Source organism: Mobula hypostoma, chromosome 21 (genome assembly GCF_963921235.1).
Source record: "Mobula hypostoma chromosome 21, sMobHyp1.1, whole genome shotgun sequence".
Taxonomy (NCBI): domain Eukaryota; kingdom Metazoa; phylum Chordata; class Chondrichthyes; order Myliobatiformes; family Myliobatidae; genus Mobula; species Mobula hypostoma.
The window spans coordinates 43,561,923-43,583,764 of NC_086117.1; the positions used below are offsets into that span (position 1 = coordinate 43,561,923).

At 45.4% G+C, this 21,842-nt stretch overlaps 2 protein-coding genes across 2 annotated transcripts in view; one reads left to right on the forward strand and one right to left on the reverse strand.

The window, feature by feature from the left end:
* LOC134360091 (tetratricopeptide repeat protein 28-like) overlaps window positions 1-21,842 on the reverse strand; it is a 210,921-nt gene that overhangs the window by 72,948 nt on the left and 116,131 nt on the right. Inside the window, exons 2-4 of the mRNA XM_063074172.1 lie at window positions 5,192-5,339; window positions 2,626-2,792; window positions 863-1,006 (exon numbers count right to left, since the gene is read on the reverse strand). Coding sequence (XP_062930242.1) covers window positions 863-1,006; window positions 2,626-2,792; window positions 5,192-5,339 — 459 coding nt within the window. The remainder of the gene's footprint in view (window positions 1-862; window positions 1,007-2,625; window positions 2,793-5,191; window positions 5,340-21,842) is intronic.
* Window positions 12,177-14,203, forward strand: LOC134359676 (uncharacterized). The gene has a single exon (XM_063073178.1). The coding sequence runs from the start codon at window positions 12,203-12,205 to the stop codon at window positions 13,760-13,762; it is 1,560 nt and encodes a 519-aa protein (XP_062929248.1). The 5' UTR covers window positions 12,177-12,202; the 3' UTR covers window positions 13,763-14,203.

Here is a 21,842-nt window from a genome sequence, read left to right on the forward strand (position 1 = left end):
TCTTAAATGTTAAAAAACCCGCATTTACCACCTCGTCTGGCAGCTCATTCCACACTCCCACCACTCTCTGTGTGAAGAAGCCTCCCCTAATGTTCCCTTTAAACTTTTCCCCCCTCACCCTTAACCCATGTCCTCTGGTGTTTTTCTCCCCTTGCCTCAATGGAAAAAGCCTGCATGCATTCACAAAAAGCCTGCTTGCATTCACAAAATGATTGTTTTGGAACAATGAGGAACAATGATTGTTTTGGTATCAGCTGGAAATTATTGGACTTTACCTATTTTACAGTCAAAAATAGTGCTACCTGGCCATCATCTCCCAGGGGTGGACAGGGGAGGTTACCCAAAGTCCCAGCTGGATCTGGGGAAATTGGAGGGCTGCATTTTTCTGTTAGAGAGCTGGGTGGATCATGTCAACAGTAGAATGGGGTGGTGGGACATTGGAGGATGTTGAACAGGAAATGGCGTGACATTTGGGATAAAAGATTGATCTTATCCTTACCAATTTACCTGTGGCAAATGGCTATCCATAATAATAAAGTAACCACTGCACAGTTCCGGTGGAGACAGAGTGCTGTTGCCACAACAAGGATACTCTCATGTTAATCATATATATGGGGTGGACTCAGTGTAGATCTGGCAGCTTGAGACTGGCCGTCCATGAGGTCTGTATGAACTCTCTGGATTATCAGCAGCAGTAAAGATCTGTCATATCCCTTCCGTCACTTTCAATGCTGGGGCAGGGATACAACTATGGTTCAACAAGGAGTAAAAAAGGTCAGCAGCCACACCTCAAACAAGTTGCCTCTGTGATTTGAACCAAAGATGGCTTCTGGTGTCAGAGGATAGCTGCAAAACCACCTACCTGTGTTAGTGTTAGAGAGTCGCATGGCTGCTTCACCAATCAGGAGTTGAAGCAGCTTTAATAATGCTGTGACAGCGCCTTGATTCACAAGGAGTTCTTCTACACTTTTTTGCATCTTTATAGAGAGTTCCTCCAGATCTGGAACTGAAGTAGCAGAGACCTTGTTAGTTCAGCTGCTGTGGAGAGTTCTTCACTATAGGTGGCTACATGCAGACCTGGTGTCAATCCTTAGTCTCTGCTGATTACAACTAGGCTGGATGCCATATCTCAGCCAGTTCTTGTGTTTAAGCAGGTCAGGTGCTCAGCCTCAATCTGTACCATATAAATTCAGTAAAACGCTCAGTCTCCTTATTCTGCATTTGAGCAAGTCATGTGCCTCATTCAGTGTGGCTGCCAATGCACAGGTTGAACATGTTGTCTCATTGTATGTTGCAGTAACTTGTCTCAGGGTGTACGTTATATCATGCTAATATAGCTCTTTAGTCTCGTTTCCTTGTTCTTCCCCATAGATATGCAATAAACTGGCCAAACCGGAAAAATAAACAGAGGCCATATGGTGCAATTTTAAATAATCTGCAGGAACAGAATGCTCCAAGCAGATATATACAGAATATTTTAAAGATAGCAGGACAGGTTGAGGAAGCAGTTAGAGATCGTAATGGGATTATTGTTTTATAACTTTAAGCATAAAATAACAAATGCAAAGAGATTACAATAAAGAACATCAATAAAGACGCAAATCAGCTACTGTGGGAGTGAACAGTGTGCAAACGGGGCACTGCACTCCAGAGGTAATACCCTAACCGTAGAATGGTGCAGGAGGGGTTTACCCGAATGGTCCTGAGCTACCTGGTGCTACCTGCACCGGATCACCACGGCATAAAGCTTGGGAAGTAGTTGGATAGAAATCGTACAAAGTCAGGAAGGGTCCAAACTAGTGAGATGAGTTGAAAGCCAGAGGATGTGGGTTGGCTAAAAGACCAAAAGTGGCGGAAAGAAAGACAGAAAGCCACATCAACTAACCATAATCTGGAATTCAGCGTCATGATGACATGGACTCTGCAGGTTGGATCACCTGTTCTGTGCTGCCATGGTTCTGGGGGCTTTTATCTTTTCAATGGGATTGTTGCATACGCCTCCACCACCCTTTCAGGCTGTGCATTCCTGTTAAAAATTATTCTGGGCTCACTTCTGGTTCATCTACCAATGACTTTAATATGTCAACTCTCCTCACTGACAATTCCGTCACTGGAAGGAGTTTCCCATGCTTCTTCCATTAATAGTACAAATGATTTTCACGCAACACACATCAAAGTTGCTGGTGAACGCAGCAGGCCAGGCGGCATCTCTAGGAAGAGGTACAGTCGACGTTTCGGGCCGAGACCCTTCGTCAGGACTAACTGAAGGAAGAGCTAGTAAGAGATTTGAAAGTGGGAGGGGGAGGGGGAGATCCAAAATGGTAGGAGAAGACAGGAGGGGGAGGGATGGAGCCAAGAACTGGACAGTTGATTGGCAAAAGGGATATGAGAGGATCATGGGACAGGAGGCCCAGGGAGAAGGAAAAGGGGGAGGTGGGGAAAAACCCAGAGGATGGGCAAGGGATATAGTCAGAGGGACAGAGGGAGAAAAAGGAGAGAGAGAGAAAGAATTTGTGTATATAAATAAATAACGGATGGGGTATGAGGGGGAGGTGGGGCATTAGCGGAAGTTAGAGAAGTCAATGTTCATTTTAACTTGCTCTGCTCTAAATTGGACCTGCTTACCTGGAGGCACATATGGTGTAGGATTCAGCCAGTCCTTTTTATCTGTTCGAGCCACTTCCTGCTCTGCATTCTCCACGTTCTGGTGCAACATGTCATGTTTAATGTCCTGCAAACTGACAAATGCATCCAATCCAAGTAGCACAAAGCTACTCCAGTGCTTCCTGAATCTGCGGAGACACAAACACTCACTCAACCAGCAGAACACAGTCCTAGGAAACAGCAACACAGGCAGAGAGTGCAGCAAGCATTCAGCAGCTTTGGCAGATGTGTGGAGAGAACAGGCATGGTTCTCAACTGAATGTTGGGGGAGGCGATGAAGGAGGGAGGTGGTAGGTGAAAGGGAAGGGGGAGGGGGTGAAGTAGAAAGCTGGGAAGTTGATTGGTGAAAGAGATAAGGGGCTGGAGAAAGGGGAATCTGATAGGGGAGGAGAGAAGACTATGGAAGAAAGGGAAGGATTAGGAACACCAGAGGGAGGTAATGGGCAGGTAAGGAGATAAGGTGAGAGAGGGAAACAGGAATGGGGAATGGTGAAGGTGGGGGGGGGGTGGGAATTGCCCGGTTTGAAAAATCAATGTAGAGGAGGCCACGGTCTGACGTGTCAGAATGGGAATGGGAAGTAGAGCTAAAATGGGTGGCTGCTTGGAGATCCTACTTTTTCTATTGGGCAGAGTGTAGGTTCTCTCAATTTATGTTGGGTCTCACCAATATACCGGAGGCCACACCTGCAGTGTTTCACTTGGAATTTTTACGATACCCGCAAACCTCCATTCTCACACTTCGCTTACTTCAGCTGTCGAAGTCCAAAGTGATGAAACTCCATCCTGTAATCCTTCCACTTCTCCCCCTTTCTTGCATTAACTTACTTTGCAAAGCTTATTTCTTTTGGGATGGGAGATGTTTCATCAAGGGACTTCCAGACTGGGCAGCAGACATCAAATTTAGAAGGATCATGGAGGATCAGATTTGGAAGAGCACTGCCCAGTGCATTCCACATTGCCCTACACTGTCCCATGAGTCAGTGACGGAAGCAGGGAATGGCAAGTTGCTGATGCATAGGTTCAAGGGCTGAGTATGGTCAACTTGCTCCACGCTAGAAATGTTCCAATAATAGATAATCGAGCAGGGTAGAAAAGAACTAAAGAAGAATTGTCAGGAAAACTGACAGCCCTAAAAGACAACAGATTTTTTTGGTCCTGATGAACTGCAGCTTAGCATGATAAAGGAAATGGGTATGGATGGGAAGTGGACCTTACAGGGTGATACCTTGACTATAACTAGAGTTCTAACCTCCACATTTAGGAGAGGATATTCCTGTAGTTGCATGAGAGGCAGTGCACAAATGCCTGATTATTGCAATGAAAGGCTTGTACTATTAAGAAGCTTTGAAATAGGTTAGACCTTTACTCATTGGAGTTAAGAAAAATTAGGTTAATTATTGAAGAATATTTTATGAAGGGAAAGTGACAGCATGGATGATGAGAGGATAGTTCCTCTTGAAAGCTTGTCTAGAACCCAGTAGCATCACTTCACAATAAGGGGTCATCCATTTGGGACAGGGATGAAGAGTAATATCTTCACTCATGATCTTGAAACTCTACCCAAGAGAAAGGTGGAGGCAAAGTCAATGAACAGTTTGAAGGTGTAGACCAGCAGATGGTTAAACTACAAGGGGTATGGGAAACTGTGGCAAGGTGATGCCGAGGTCAAGGTTGGAATAGCCATGACCTTGGAGCCAGCTGCTTACTATACCGACACATTATCTTCCAATGTCTTGTGTACAAGGACAATTTCATCCCTTTGAATATCAACATTTCTTAATCAATCACTGTATAAAAAATTGTTTTTCTGTTTTCTGCACCAAAGTGCATGACACATTTTTTCACCTTATGTTTAATCTGTCAGGTGCTCCTTCACACTTAGTTTGTCTATATCTGCTCTTTACATCTTCCCTACTAACAACCTCATTGGAATCTGTATCATCAATACTATATAAGTATGACACTTGGTCTCCTCCTGCAATTCAAGGAAATGGTTTGTAAACAGCTGGGATCCAAGCACCAATCCCTCTAGTGCTCCACTAATCACAGCCTGCAAAGACCAGGGAAAGTCCTGTTTACTTCCAACTCTTTGATTTTTGCCTATTAACTATATCTCGTTTCATGCAAGTACTATATCACTCCCAATCCTACGTGGTCTAAACTTGTTGACAGCCCCCCTGTGTGTGACCTGACTGAAAGCTTTTTGAGAATCTAGAAACCTCGTATCCTGGTCACATAATGAAAGATCTCTGAGATACTGGTGAACATGATTTCAGAAAATGACTCTCCCCTGTTATTCTTCCTGGATGTTCTATGATCACATCCTTCAGTATGCGCCACCACAGGTGTGCTTTGGACACAGAGCAGGTTGACGGCTACTGGGATGATTGCTGTTGAAGGTCTCCCTATTAAAGAACCTCAGTGTGACAATGGGTCCCTGATGCCAGGACTGTAGCTATTCTTGGGCCTCATACTGTTCCAACTGGACCAGTGATTGGGATCTGGTTAAGGTGCAGATCTTATGTACCTGTCATCGTTCTGCATCTGGTGCTTTGCATATTCCACTGCATAACTGACCAAAGAGCCATACCAAAGGGCAACGTAGAAGTGGTGATAGAAGGTGAGAGAAGCCTGCAGAGGAACTGATTTAATCTGCATCAGCACAGTCGAGGCTCCTGTAGAAAGAGAAGAGAAGTCTTTAATGTACAACACCTGCCTACACCAGCTGACTGGCTTATTACAGGAAAGGGCACTAAGTAAACAGACCACATTAGAAAGTCTCCCAGATCGTCAAAGCTCTATCTCTCACACAGACTACCACCTGCCTATTGCCTACTGCATTCCACCCACTTATGCTGCTGAAGAAACAGTCTGGATAAACATTTCCTTGGCCCTAGAAATAATCAGCAGGGTATTCATCCACGGACAATCTAGTCACTCAGGATGGTCAGTCTGCCTGGATGTCCTGGTTTAGGAGGGGCAATAAGTACATGATATCGCATTGGAAATGTGAGTGAATGGAACGTTCTTTCTTTGCGGCATAGGGGCTTTCATATATCTGGGCTTCCATCGTCCTGGAACTTAATTTGTTCCCACTTGAACAACAAATGTGCTCATGAGGGTTGGCATAAGCAGAAACACTCTCCTATCTCACAATGGCCTCTCTGTACTTGGGCTGCACTCAGGTTAATGATTATAACCTTTTGTTGATTTTAAACCTTGGACAATTAATGCCTCATAAGAAATACAGGAAGCATAAAACAGCACACTACCTACTCCTGGAGACCAGGTTCCATGATGCTTGGCAAAACAGCAAGTGGAATTCTGGAGATCATCCAGGATTGTCCCCTTGCCTTTGAAGATGGGACGGTGACATAAAGAGTGTGGATGGGACAATTGTTTCCATCGTCCTGAGACTTAATTTGTTCCACTTGGACAGCAGGGTGAAATGTGGTGCAACTGTGGCCCCACCTTTATGCAGTTGGAGATTACAGAAGGGATCTGCTGCATTTTACCAGTGAATGATCAATGGACCTAACCAGTCCCACTCTGCTTCATGGCTGCAGTAGGAATTGTCTCTCCAATCATTTCTGCTCTCCCAACTTTTCCTGACACCCTTGCATTTCTCTCTTTTTAAGGATTTGCCCTGCTTTCATGTGCATGTTTCTGATGTGCCTTCTCACAACACTCCTCCATTAACGTGGGATGGGTGCACACATGTAATACCTCCAGCATAAATTTAGTAACCTTTCACCTTGAAAGGTGAGTTTGTAAGTATTAAACTTGTAAAATGCTGTATCAGAGAATACTTGGGATGATATGCCCCTCATTAAAACTGTGGTTTCACCATCAAAACAGCCCAGTCCATGTCTAAGGTATCAGTTCCTCTCTCCTCCCTGACCTGCTGAGTGTTTCTGATAGATTCTGTTGTAATATACCGTACGCCTGGTACACGGATGTTGACTGGCAAATTGCCCAGCTCATGTCCCCTCACAGAACCCTTGGTTGACCTACCTCTGTTACTAATTTAATATTTTGTTTTCTAAGACCTCCTCTGGGAACAAATCCAATGAAATGGCCTGACAGGAAGCTATAATCATTGAATGTCTCAATCAAGTCTCTTTCTGTGTCAGGCAGCGTGTCATTCAGTGACCGAAACAGAGTCATTCACTGTAATTGAGAAACTTCTGTACACATATCAACCCACAGCAGGCAAACTCTTAGGCAACATTGATAGCTCTTGTGGAACGGGATTTCATTAAGCTGCCAGAAGTTATGGCATGTGGTAAATAGTCACCTTCTGTAGCAAACAGACGCTGGAGAGCCGAAAATACAGGATAAAAACAGAAAATGCTGGAAAGATTAGGCAGGTTAGGCAGCATCTGTGGTGAGAGAAACAGTTAACATTTCTGACTGATGATCTCTGATCAGATCTGGGGAAGTGTGGAAACAAGCATATTGTAACTTGAAAGAGAGGAGGAGGGTGGAGAGAACAAAGGGGAAGTCTATGATCAGGATGGAGACCAAGATTACCCAGATGAATTCTCTTATTTCAGTTTTCCAGGAACTATTATGTATTTTATCTCACTGTTCCAACACTGTTCTTTTTTTACTCTTGTACATTTGTCTCCCTCACTCCACAGCTCCTCCAGACAGATTGCAGTAATTAATGAGCATTTATTGCCTTCTCTTAGAGGGCGCAACCACCCAGATGATCTTGGTCCCTACCTTATTGCAGACATTTTGTTTGTTCTCTCTTTCCCTCTTCCCTCTCTGCAACTTAAAACATAACTGCTCCTCTCCTGACGAAAAGTCGTTGACCCTAAACTTTAACTCTGTTCCTCTCTCTCCATGGATGCTGCTTGACTTACGAGTTATACAGCAGATCATGTCCGTGCCAACCATCAAGTACCCATCTAAATTCATGCCATTTATCAGCACCCTATCCATAACCTCCCCACCCTGGTGATTCAGTTGTTGTCTGGATACATGATGTTGTGAGAGTATCTTTCACCACCTTTCAGGCAGCAGGAATCGGGATTGCAACCACCTTATGGGTAAAAATAAAAATACTTGCTCAGATCACCTCTGAACATACGCCCTGTAGTTTTAGATGCTAAGGGAAAGGTTTCCTACTACCTATCTTATTGTGCCCTCCATAATTGTATACACCGCCACCAGGCTGCCCTCTCCAGCGTCTTTTGTTACAGGAGTTGACTGTTTACCACAGCAGTTTCTGGAAGTTTACTGGAGTACAGTTCCAAAGGAGCTAACAACTTTGTCCAAGTGTTTATCTGTTGCATTGTTGGTTGATATGTGTCCTGCATTCAAAGTAAAACAAACCCAGCTGATCCAGTCTCTCCTCGTAACATGAAGTGTTCCATCCCAGGCAATCCCCGGGTGAATGTGTTTTTTAATTCAGATTTTCAGCATCTGCAGTTTTTATTTTGAGTTTGTGCTCCTGTAGGTCATTATCCCGTTATCCCATTGAGTACCAAACACCAACCGACTATGTGTCCCAGTGAGGTACTAACTCTTCTGCTATCGAGTATCAGTAGGCAGGAGGCATTACTATTGTTCCTCAAAGTACTAGGTTCACTGGTGTTGTACTTCCAAGTATGAGCTCGCCTGATGCTGTACCCATTATCACCTCTTGTACAGTACTCTGATACCTCAATAAATCACTGGCTTCCCTGTTACCACCCCAGTAAGGCATTAGAACCTCTGTTTCTATGTCATTCAAGGACTAGCTCCCTTGCTTTGTACCTCAGTGAAATATCAGTTTTCTAATATATTAATTACTCCAGTTAAGAACCTGATCTCCAGGTATGGTTCCTCAGTACCAGCTCCTCTTGTTACAAGTTTACTAACTCCTGTACTCCCTTCAGTGATGTACTAGATCCTAGAGTACAGAACATAGTACAACACAGGAGCAGGCCCCATAGCCCACAATATTGTGCTGAACAAATTAAATTAGTAATTAAATGGCCAACTAAACGAATCCCCTGTGCCTACACGATGTCCATATCCTTCAATTTCCCTCACATTCATGTACCCATCTAAAAGTCTCTTAAAAGTCCCTAATGTATCTGCCTTGACCACCACCCCAGGCCCCCACTACTCTCAGTGTAAAAAAAACTGCCCCTCACACCTCCTTTAAACTTACCCCCTCTCAACTTAAATGTATCGCCCTCTGGTATTAGATATTTCAACCCTGGGAAAAAGATACTGTCTGTGTACTCTACCTATGCCTCTCATAATCTCTATCAGATCTCCCTCAGCCTTCACCGCTCCAGAGAAAATAACCCAAGTGTGTTCAACCTCTTGTTTTGGCACGTGCCCTCTAATCCAGTCGCTATCCTTGTAAACCTCTACTGCAGCCTCTGCAAAGCCTCGACATCCTTCCTATAATGGGGTGATCAGAACTGTATGCAATACTCCACGTGCGGCCTAACTAGAGTTTTATAAAGCTGCAACATAACTTCCTGACGTTTAAGCTCAATGCCTCGACTAATAAAGGTAGGCATGCCACATGCCTTCTTAACCTCCCTATCAAGCTGTGAAGTGACTTTCAGGGAGCTATGAACTTGGACTCCAGGATCCTCCTGCTCTTCTCTTTAAATTTGACCTACCAAGGTGGACCACTTCTCATTTGGCCAGGTTGCATTCCATCGGCCTTTTCTCTGCCCATATCCTCTTATTACCAAGGTGCCAGCAACCCAGCAACTGTTTTTATTATCATCCCACTAGGTACAGGCTCTCCTGAATCATTACACAGTGAAGCTCAGAAAGATAGAGGGCTATGGGTGGCCCTGGGTGATTTCTCGGGTGAGGATGTGTTCAGTGCAGCTTTGTGGGCTGAGGGGCCTGTGTTGTGCTGTGGGTTTTCTATGTTTCTATGTAACAGATAAGGAGAGGTATGGTCTTTGTGGGAGATTTTAAATTGGAGTAGGGCAAATTACGAGAGCATTAGGCAGGAACTAAGAAGCGTTAATTTGGAACACCTTTTCTCTGGCAAGTCTGCATCAGACATAGAAACATAGAGGCATGGAAGGCCCACGGAGCTGTGCTGAGCGTGTCCTTGCCTTGGAGATTGCCTAGGGTTACCCATAGCCCTCTATTTTTCTAAGAAAGGTGTTTAAATATCAATTGCACAGAGTACAGCAAAGGTATGACCCTGTTAGAAGGAGGGACTGGGATGGAAAGATATGAGAGTCTTGGGTGTCCAGGGAGGTGATGAATATAGTCAAGAAGAAAAAGGTAAAGCTTCGGAAATCAGGATCAAACAAAGCACATGAGGTATATAAAGAAGCCAGAAAAGAGCTAAAGAAAAGAATTAGGAAAATCAGGAGAGGCCATGAAAAGGCCTTGGCAAGTAGGATTAAGGTGAATCCTAAACTATTGCATACATACATCAAGAGAAAGAGGATAAATAGGGAGAGGGTGGGACCACTCAAGGATAAAGGAGGGGGAGGACATTTGCTTGGATGCAGAGAATGTGAGTGAAGTACTTAATGAGTACTTTGCTTCAGTACTGACTGAGGAAAAGGATGTGGAGGACCAGGAGATCAGTACTGAGTGTATAAGTAAATAGGGCGTTTAGATGTCAAGGAGGAAGTGTTGGGTCTCCTAATGAGTATTTAGGGTTGTTAAGTCCCCAGGGTCTGATAGGATTAACCTCAGGTTATTGAAGGAGGCAAGAGATGAGATTGCTGGGCCCTTGACCAGTATCTTTGTGTCCTCTCCAGCCACAGGTGAGGTCCTGAAGGACTGCCCAGTGGCTAATGTGCCTCTATTTAGGAAGGGAGCAAAGGAAAATCCTGGGAACTACAGACGTGTGAGTCTCACGTCAGTTGTAGGGAAATTGCTGGAGGAAATTCTTAGGGACAGGATATTCTGCATGGAGGTCGGTGACCAGTGGTGTGCTTCTTGGTCCCTTACTCTTCGTGATTTTTATACATGACCTGGATGGGGAAGTGGAGGGACAGGTTAGTAAATTTGCTGAAGATACAAAGGTCAGGGGTGTTGTGGATAGTGTGGAGGACTGTCAGAGGTTACAGCGGGACATTGATAGGCTGCAAAATTGGGCTGAGAAGTAGCAGATGGAGTTCAACACAGATAAGTGTGAGGTGGTTCATCTTGGTAGGTCAAATATGATGGCAGAATATAGTATTAGGGGTAAGACTCTTAGCAGTGTGGAGGATCAAAGGGATCTTGGGGTCCGAGTCCATAGGACATTCAAAGGTGCTGTGCAGGTTGACTCTGTGGTTAAGAAAGCATACAGCCTTAATCAATCATTGAGCTTAGGAGCTGAGAGGTAATGTTGCAGTTATATAGGACCCTGGTCAGACCCCACTTGGAGTACCGTGCTCAGTTCTGGTTGTCTCACTACAGGAAGGATGTGGAAACCATAGAAAAGGTGCAGAGGAGATTTACAAGGATGTTGCTTGGATTGGGGAGCATGTCTTATGAGAATAGGTTGAATGAACTGGGCCTTTTTTCCTTGGAGCAAAGGAGGATGAGAGGTGACCTGATAGAGGTGTATAAGATGATGGGAGGCATTGATCGTGTGAACAGTCAGAGGCTTTTTCCCAGGGCCGAAATGGCTAGCATGAGAGGGCACAGGTTTAAGGTGCTGGGGAGCAGGTACAGAGGAGATGTCAGGGGTAAGTTCTTTACACAGAGATTGGTGAGTGCATGGAATGGGCTGCCGACAACGGTGGTGGAGGTGGAAATGATAGGGTCTTTTAAGAGACTCTTGGATAGGTGCATGGAGCTCAGAAAAATAGAGCCTTTGGGTAGCTCTAGGTAATTTCTAAGGTAAGGACAAGATCGGCACAGCTTTGTGGGCTGAAGGGCCTGTATTGTGCTGTAGGTTTCCTATGTTTCTAACTACTAGATCTCCAACAGTAGAGTGAGCTCCCCAAGTACTGTTACTCAATAAGCCCTGACTCTTTATTATCCTACTAGTAACAGCTCCCCTGACAAAGTAACTCACAGTAGCTCTGCCATTATCTCAGTAAGGCTCTAGCTCTTCAGGTGCTGTTCCTCCATGAAGTGTGATGGTTTCTTGCTAATGCTACGGGCTGGTACTGGGAGTCTCATATACAGCAGGGTCCTGTTGCACTACCATTTTTGTCCTTGCATCTACTTTAAGGGTCCCCATTGCTGAGTTCTGCACGTGGAACGGTAAGGGAGTGCGCGACTTTAAGAGTTAATGGAAATGCAGAGCTGCACAGTGCACCAAACCTGTTGACACAATCGGTCGCTCGCTCAGTCTCAGCACACTCAGGCCCTGGGCCTCTCTCCATTGGCTGCTGAGAAGCGCCTTCGTGCTGTGATTTGCTGTGGTGCTTGTTATCAAGGATTGAGGAATGCTGCTTATCTAGGACAAAGCACGAGTAGGCACAGGGTCTTTGAGTCACAGCCACACCACGGAGTCAGCTAATACAGCCAAAGCCTGGTGAACTGAACATAAGTTTATTCCACGAGGAGACAGTTTGTAACAATGGACGAGCTGATTATATTCGAAGATGCAATGCACAATGAGTCCTCGAGCTTTAACAGCGAGACCCTGACCGACGGCGGCTACCCAGTGACACAGGCGAGCGCTGAGATCCTTGGTGAGTCTGGAAATGAGGCCAGCTTGCTGAGAGGGACCGTGAATACAACAGGTTGCAATGGGTCGAAGGACACTGAGGGTCCGAGGCCAGGGGCTGACATGAGAAGGGCTGGGCGAGCCGGAGCTGTGAGCCAGTCTCTGGATCAGAAGGAAGGAGCCCTGGTGAAAGCTGACATCGCAGGGGCTCACCGGAATACAGGAGTGCACAACGATACGACTTCCAACACACATGCAGAAGCGACTGGATCTAACAGTGAAGGAGAGGGGAGTACAATATTTAAGGAATGGATTTATCCAAAGAGGACTGAGGAAGAAGCAGTACCTTCACACCAGCCAGACCCTCCTGAGAAACAGGAATTAAGGAGGTGGATCGTTGCACCAAGTAGGGACCACGAGGCAATGAGACAAACCACCAAGGTACGTGGATTTGAAGCCAAGCAGAATGACGCTCGAGAGAAAGAGAAAGCCCAACGTATCTGTGTATCCGAGAGGTACAGAGACAATGCCATCGAAAGAGATGTCTACACACTGCCAACAGTAAATATAACTATCCCCTCCAGTGCGGGCTACCTTATAGAGAAACAGGCTGGTGAGGAAGATACTCTAATCAGCGCATTGTCAGTGGAAAACCAGGGCCAGGGCTTCTTTTCTTTCCAGTCTAATCCCACAACAAATGAGAGGGGATGGCAGGAAAGGAATGCAGCTGGCTCAAGAGAGTGCCTCATGGACCCTGATGATACAGCCCTGTTGCCTGCCATGGGGAAAGACCTGCGAGAGTTCTCTGTCATTGACTGTGAGGTGTCCTTGGCTGGAGAGGTGGGCCTCGCTGCTGGAAGAGGACAGGCAGAGGTCTGGGTGGCAAACGGTGATCTCCGGGCAGGGAATGATGAGCTGGGCTGCAATGCATCTGTCGTGGCCCCAACCGCTGGCGGTGGTGACATGGAGCGGGAATGCCCCGTCTGCACCGAGCCGTTTGACACGGATGCTCACAAACAGGCCCAGCTGAACTGCAACCACAGCTTCTGTGACAGCTGCGTGAAGACCATTATGGAGAAAGCAGCCGCGAGGAGCAGTAGCCAGATTCGGTGCCCTGTGTGCCGCCAGCGAACCCCGATGCCCGAGTGGGAGATCCGCCAGCTTCAGGAGGAGATGACATTCTTGAGCCAGTCACAGGCAGGCAGAGCTGACGGGCTGGTCGAGGTGCCAGCGCACGCCGCATCCCAGAGGGGGCTGTGCAGCTGGCTGGAGCAGGGCCTCCAACAGAGGCTGCGGACCACGCGGCGCTGTGGCTACTTGCCGTGTCTACGTTACCCACTGTGGCTCGTGAATGCACTGGCACGATGTGATCAAAGCTGCTCGTGCTGCTACCTGTGCTCCATCCTCCTCCTGTATGGGCTGGAACTACTCTGCCTGTCTCTCATCTTCACCCCTGTGATCGTACTCGTTTTGCTCTTCACCTTGTTGGGCAAAGAGTGAGGCCTGGGCCACGGCCAGCACATCTGCACTCTTGTACTTAACACCTTGGCAATGAAGTGATGCTGTGCTGGAATTCAGTCATGGCACAGGAATGCTGGACCAGAGAAACACTGGAAATCACAGGAGTGCCATGGTGGTAGGCGAGGCCAGCTCCTCTGGTGGATGGATTCGAATCTGGGGAATATAGAAGGCAAGTGAGCTGACTACCTGCCTTTTGATCACTGATGGGATCCCTCTGCTGCCGGGGAAGGAGCCTGTGTGGCCCATCGCTGAACTTGGAGGATAGGCCTCAGCGTCTCTCTCCTTCGATGGTGTCGCTGAGATTCTGTGCTTATGGATTTGGATTATTTACTATGAACTCGTCTATTGGTTTTTATATTCTGTGCTTTTGCTCGTTCTTTCTCGTTGTTTTATGTGGGGAGAAGGGGGTTTGGGATTGATGTTCTTGTCGGGTTTTATGCAGGGGAGGGAGGGTTTGGGGGTCAATCTTCTTGTTGTGTTTTGTGCAGGGGAGGAGGATTTAAGGGCCAATGTTGTTACATTTTCTGTGGAGGGAGGGAGTTTCGGGGGGGCAGGTGATGATGGTGTTGCCTTTTTTTGTGTGTGGTGGGTGGCTTTACTGTATCTCTTTGAACTAACTTCCATGGTTTTTGTTGTTTTGTGGCTACCTGGAGAAGATGAATCTCAGAGTTGTATATGGCATAAACATTTTGTTAATAAATGAGCCTTGAAACAAGGACAGATTGATGTAACACACATCAAAGTTGCTGGTGAACGCAGCAGGCCAGGCAGCATCTCTAGGAAGAGGTACAGTCGACGTTTCGGGCTGAGCCCCTTCGTCAGGACTTGTCAGGTCTTGGCCCAACACGTGACTGTACCTCTTCCTAGAGATGCTGCCTGGCCTGCTGCGTTCACCAGCAACTTTGATGTGTGTTGCTTGAATTTCCAGCATCTGCAGAATTCCTCGTGTTTACAGATTGATGTCATGGGTTAGGTTGGGGAATTTTGGTGCTGTTTATGTTAATAGCTGGGTTGTGAAGGAGTGTGCTGGCTTAGAAGGAGTGTATAGGAATTGAATGATAGTCGGAGTCGGCAAACTTAGGGAATGTTAGCAGGATTTGGTGTGCAGAGAACAGAGGATGAAATGCGTAGGTCAATACATTTTATGGGATGGAATGGGTGGTGGTGTTATTGGACAGAGTGGACAAGAGGGGTTATGGGATGGAGTGGGTGGAAGGGGTGTTATGGGATAGAGTGGGCAAGGTGGGGTTACGGGAGGAAAAAGAGGGAGCTAAGTATACAAGCTCAAGGATGCCAGAAGCACTGGGGATAAGGTAGTGAAGAATGCGTTCTGAGTGTAGTACTGGCTACCACACTATTGGAAGGATGAGGTTGCATGGGAGAGGGTACAGAGGAGAATCACTAATATATACCCGAGGATAAAATGTTTCAGTTATGTAGACAGAGTGGATAGGCTGGGTTTGTTTTCACTGGAACAGCATAGCGTGAGGGCAGGGGCTGGTAGATGTCTATAAACTTATGGTAATGTGAGAGACGTTGACAGGGAAGGTAATAGAAACTGTTCTGCATCGCGGACGTGTTTACAACTAAAGGGCACAGAGCTAGGGTAAAGTGTAGAGGGGTTGGTGGGAATCTGAGCTAGAACCATTCCACCCAGAGGATGGTTGTATTATTGGCTGAATGGGTGGAGGAAGCTGGTACCCTCACAACATTTCAGATGTATCTAGGCAAGCACTTGAAATGCCAAGGTATTGAGAAGTATGGACCAAACGGAAGTAAATGCGATTAGTATAGATCAGCATTTGATGGCCGGCACAGGCACGGTGAGGCTTTCTCCCTAATGTGTGACTGAGCCTCTTCAGTCGAGTGATGAACATGGAATATAAATAGTCAAAGTCTGGCGCTAACTTAGTGCCAATCCAAAAACAAGCAATTGACCCTGGCACTCTATAGTCTGTCAGTTACCCCTCCCCTTCACTTCCCATGCCAATATATTAATTAACCCCAATCCTTTCAAGGCTTGACTAGCATACTTATGTGAAGAAGAAGCTGTTTACGTGGTGAGCTGTGATGACCTGGGTCTCACTGTCTATGAGGGTGATGAAAGATGATCAATAATGTCAAAATGAAATTGGATCAGAACTTGCAGGGCCACGGATGAAGGACGGGAGTCTGGTTGCTGTATAGAAGCACATTATGGAATCAGTTGGCCAGAAGACCTCATTCTGTGCTGTAATGACACTGATTCACCAGCTCACTGAGAAACCCACAATCCCAGGACTATGTCAGATTTGTCTGGTGCTGTGGATTCAAAAGAAGGTACTCGGGAGGTCTGGAGCACACTTATCCTCATACTCCACAAGTAGGAATGAGAACTTGTCAGACTCACTCTCTATTTCTTACCCACACTCAGTCTCCGGAGACACCTCCTGCACTAGGCCATGGTCTGGGACAATCTCCTGGCAATCCGTGTGCACCTTTCCCCTCATGCTCTGACCTGCGCGACTACTGTTGTTTCTCATTAGCTGGTACCTTAACATTAATCCATAATATAGCATAACTGAACATAAATGTCTATAATAAAAGAAGAGAAAATGCCAAAAATAGTCATCTGTGAAAAGAGCAAGGAAGTTATCATTCCAGGCTAATGATCTTTCATTAGATTTGCCTGACCTGCTGAATATTTCCTGAGATTTTCTAATCTTATTTTAGAACTCCAAGATCTGAAGATTTTCCTTTATTATTTTTTATTAGTGAAATATTCAGTTTATCAAGCTTTGAGAGCAACAACAGTACAAAACTGAGTTGGTGTGTTATTGGACTGCGGCACCAGTAATTGGGTAACTGAAGGTTGGTGTGCCCCTCTCCTCTCATGACTATGTCACACAGTGATCTTGCAGTACAGGTGTCCTGTCTGACTGTCATAATAAACAGATGTTTGCCACCCTCCCGGTCTAAGTGAGTTATATGATACCACTATAAAGAGCCAGAGATATAGAACGCACCACAGAGACGAAGGGCTCAGAGACTGCAGATGCTGTAAATCTGGATCAACACACATAAAATAGGGGAACTCAGCAGCTCATAATTAGGTGAACTATCTCAGCCCTAACATTAAATGGTTATTTCCTCTGTAGTTGCTGCCTGACCTGCTGAGTTGCTCTGACATTTTGTGTGTGTTCACACTGGTGAAGAGAATGGAGGCAACATCACTCGGATTGGGGAGTTATTGGCTGGCTGTAAAGTATATTTGACACCTACTCTGAATGGTTAACAAAACTGTCACAGTTATAGGTAAAAATGAGGAAAATGAGGAAAATGCAGGTGTGAACAACAAAAGGCTCTTCTTTTGCAGCATGTTAGCTCTGTTAGTAATGCAGCGTTGCTTGATTGTTAATGCCATTTCAATTAGTCAACTTATAATTTAATGAGATCACATAAGTTTTATCAAACAATTTCAGTCCTGTAACTGAAAAATCTTCCGAAGTTTGATCCCTGCATACGCACCCTGTGGCAAGGGAGATGATATATTATCGCACACTCCCTCAGCCAATGTGTGGCCGTCAGTTTAGACGTTCTAAACCTTATGCCATGGGACTGTTTTTCCACAGTCAGTACCTCCCTGATCTAATAAAGTGGCCTTTGAGTGTATATTTGTGGTCTTCTGTTGCTGTAGCCTCTCCACTTCAAGGTTCAACATGTTGTGCACACAGAGATGCTCTTATACCTACCACTGTTGTAATGGATGGTTATCTGAGTTACCTTCCTGTCAGCTTGGACGAGTCCGGCCGTTCTCCTCTGACCTTCATCATTAGCAAGGCATCTTTACCCACAGAACTACCACTCACTGAATGTTTTTTAGTTTCTCACACCATCCTTTATAAACTCTAAAGACTGCTGTGCATGAAAGTCCTAGGAGATCAGCAGTTTCTGAGATACTCAAAACACTCTGGCACCAACAATCATTCCACAGTCAAAGTCATTTCGATTACACTTCGCCTCCATTCTGTTGTTTGGTCTGAACAATAAGTGAAACCCTTGACCATGCCTGCATACTTTTATGCATTGAGTTGCTGTCACATGATTGGCTGATTAGATATTTACATAACGAGCAGGTGTACAGGTGTGCCAAATAAAGTGGCCACTGATTGTATTTACTCGTGCTTCCAAATACACTAGAGCTAGATTTCAAAACAGCGCCTAGAATTGCGAGCTTGAATGGGGATGGTATTGGTATTGTTCTGTCTCCAGAGCACGCAGGTGAGGCACGTCTGTGCAAGACATGGAGAAACGGCACTGGCAGGAACCTCCTGGCTCACGTGTACACAAAATGTAGAATTTGTCAGTCTCTTTCTCACCATATCTGGGGACTACATAGCAAGCGTGCAAAGGAATACAGCCTCTTGTCTCACCACGAAGGGGAGGCAGAGACTTTGAGAAGAATATTGATGCGTCTGAAGAGAAGAAGGTGGGCAAGGCAACTAGAAAAATACAAACTGCTCCCTCATATACACAGACCACATCCTAAAATACACAAAAAGCACCATGAGATTTTGGGAACCTGCTTATGGAGAGGTCAGTGCCACAAACTGGCTACCGCGCTACCGGGTGCTCTGCCATTCATACAGGTCATACAGCGAAAGTTAGGTAACTACATAGCACAGTGGGACTGGAGACGTGGGGTTTTGCCCCTGCAGTTGCAGAGAGGAGCTGGCATTTAGGCTGGGCTAGGGGCTAATTTCTGAAACTGGTGGAGGGGCTTTGGTGGGTGTAGCAGTCAGCCAAGGAAGGTGACATGGGCAGTTATTGAGTGCTGGGAGGTGGGAGTCATTGACTCAGTGGTTGTGGTCGGATGTTGGGAAATGGGCTGCTGTGGTTTGCAAACGAAAGGTTTGGGCGTTGTGGATGGGGGATGGAGGTCAGTATTCTGGGTAATGTATACGCTAAGTCCTTGTTTTCTGCTTATTACTTTCCACAGATCTATATGATCATTTGCTTTCGGTCCCCATTGCAAATATTTTTTTCTAGTTTGTCGGTGACTCAAAGCGTAGAGGTATATATGCCTGTATACATTGAGTAAGTAGTCATTGTCGGTATTAATATGGTGACCAGTTTCCAGACTACTTACGTCAAGTGGCTCACTGCAGTGCACTGTCCTACAGAATGATCCTTGTTTACACAGCTGCGCCATGTTATTTAAAAGAAAATCCTTCTTGCAAATTTTGATCTATTTACTGGAAGTAGTTTGTTAGCTCGTGCTCAGAGAGATCCCTTAAAGTTATGAAGATGCAGTCTTCCCAGGCCTGTGAGATCTGCAGATGTGTAGGCCAGATGTTCTCCACCGAACATGATGGCATTGGCATTGGTCACCAGTGGTCATTGCCAGGGCTCTATGTTTAGTACCTCACCTCTGCAGAGGAGCCCATGATCATCTGATGGCAATCTAACTGCTCTGATGCCTTTAAAGTTTGAATCACCACCGAAATCGCATCACATGGCCATTGCACAGAAACTTTGTGTTACGTGATCCAAGTTTTGTGCTGGGCAGCACATGGTTCAATTGTACCGTAAATGCTGTGGGAACTCTAGAAATTTTCTAACTACAGCATCTAACGGGGATTTGGGCACTCCCTTTAGGGCTAAATCTCCTCCTTTTGTGTTGCAAGGAAATACCATTTTATATGTTTTTATTATTTAAGCTTTATGCAGTACATAGGATTAGTACAGATGAGTACTTGATAGCTGACCTGGGCGTGAAGGGCCAAATGGACTTTTTCTGTCCTGAATGAATCAATTCTCTATTCACCTATGACTTTTTAAAATATCAGATGTAATAAATGAGCAGTACAGACACAATGCTGGAGGAACTCAGCAGGCTAGGGGGTATCTATGGATATTAATAAACAGGCAACGTTTTGAGCTGAGACCTTTTTCAGGCCTGAGAAGGAAGTGGGAAGATGCCAGTGTGTTGCTTTGGATTTCAGCATCTGCAGACTTCCTCGTGTTTATTAAATAAGCATTTCAAAGGCTGCTGACACTGGTGAGCTGGGGCCTAGTATTCACCTCTACTTTGCAAGATGACTTTAAGCCCGGCCTGCTCATCTGCAGATGGGTTAGTGTGGTTGGGTGGGCACAGCAGGTAGTGGATATAGACAGCAGGCAGGCCCCAGTATAGCCCCGCCCAATGTTTCCTGAAGTACACTTTTTCATTAAATAATGAAAATTAACATTGGAAAACACAATTGCATGCTGTAATAATCAGACCACACTCTGTAATATTCTTCCTGTGTTCTGTAGAACTACCCTTGAAATATTCCACCTGCAGAATTCCAGTACCCAGTGCTGAGTATACTTTAAACCAAAATACTGAATTATCCCTGAATTGCTGGATGACTTCTGAATTTTCAGCTTCCCTCATAACTTAGGAGTCCCTAATATTCAATCTGCACAATAATCCTCTAATTACACTACACAGTATTGGGTATACAGTACACACTGAAATACTCAAATTCTAAAAAAAAATGCTGAATGATCCCTGAATTGCCGGATGTGCTCAGAAATATCAGCTCACTTAAAGATTTAGATGTCCCTTAAATATTTAAGGATTCTTCAAAACCAGGACGAGATATGCTGAAATTCACCAACAGGAACAGCTGGCACAGAGCTATTAAGCTTCAGTAGTTTTGTGTGTGCTGTGACACATTGAAGTGTGGCACCTACTAGCAGAGTGGGAGTGAATCTGTCAGCTTGCTCTGTTGTTGGTGATGTCTGATCCATTCCCTATGGAGTCTTGCACGAGAGCTCAGTCTTGCTGGGATTCACTGGCATTGCACTAGACAATAACTCCTGGGGTCCATGTCAGATACGACATTAAGACCATTTTCACTTCAGTGGTGTTTATAGCATCAAATTAGGGAACAAGGGAAAAGTTGTTAGATAGATTTTACATAATTTTAGCCTAATGTCTTTAAGCTTTTAAACTAATTTTACTTTTAGTTAGTTTACATTTTCTGATTTTTAAAAATAATATTAACTTTTCAATTTGAATATAAAACCTGTCAGCTATACTCTGCAAACAACAGGAATTCTGCAGATGCTGGAAATTCAAGTAACACACATCAAAGTTACTGGTGAATGCAGCAGGCCAGGCAGCATCTGTAGGAAGAGGTGCAGTCGACGTTTCAGGCCGAGACCCTTCGTCAGGACTAACTGAAGGAAGAGTGAGTAAGGGATTTGAAAGTTGGAGGGGGAGGGGGAGATCCAAAATGATAGGAGAAGACAGGAGGGGGAGGGATAGAGCCAAGAGCTGGACAGGTGATTGGCAAAGGGGATATGAGAGGATCATGGGACAGGAGGTCCGGGAAGAAAGATAAGGAGAGGGGGCGGGGACCCAGAGGATGGGCAAGAGGTATATTCAGAGGGACAGAGGGAGAAAAAGGAGAGTGAGAGGAAGAATGTGTGCATAAAAATAAGTAACAGATGGGGTACGAGGAGGAGGTGGGGCCTAGAGGAAGTTAGAGAAGTCGATGTTCATGCCATCAGGTTGGAGGCTACCCAGACGGAATATAAGGTGTTGTTCCTCCAACCTGAGTGTGGCTTCATCTTTACAGTAGAGGAGGTTGTGGATAGACATGTCAGAATGGGAATGGGATGTGGAATTAAAATGTGTGGCCACTGGGAGATCCTGCTTTCTCTGGCGGACAGAGCGTAGATGTTCAGCAAAGCAGTCTCCCAGTCTGCGTCGGGTCTCGCCAATATATAAAAGGCCACATCGGGAGCACCGGACGTATACAGCTATACTCTGCCATATTTATTGTACACCCACAGAACACATCAGTGACTTGCAATATTATATACTGCAGTATCAACTGCACCCTATAATATTGAAACTGCAGCTCTGAGAATTCAGGATAGGTTTTGAAATGCTCAAACTCCATGAGACATTTCTCAGCCTAAGATACTATATGAAAAGCAGAAACAATTTAAATACACTAAACACAAACCAGACTACACTAAATACCAGACTAAACACAAACAATATGGGAAAAACTCCCAATTT

What these genes read in the sequence shown, in the direction of transcription:
- LOC134359676 (XM_063073178.1), top strand. Translation starts at nt 12,203, where the DNA reads ATGCACAATGAGTCCTCGAGCTTTAACAGCGAGACCCTGACCGACGGC.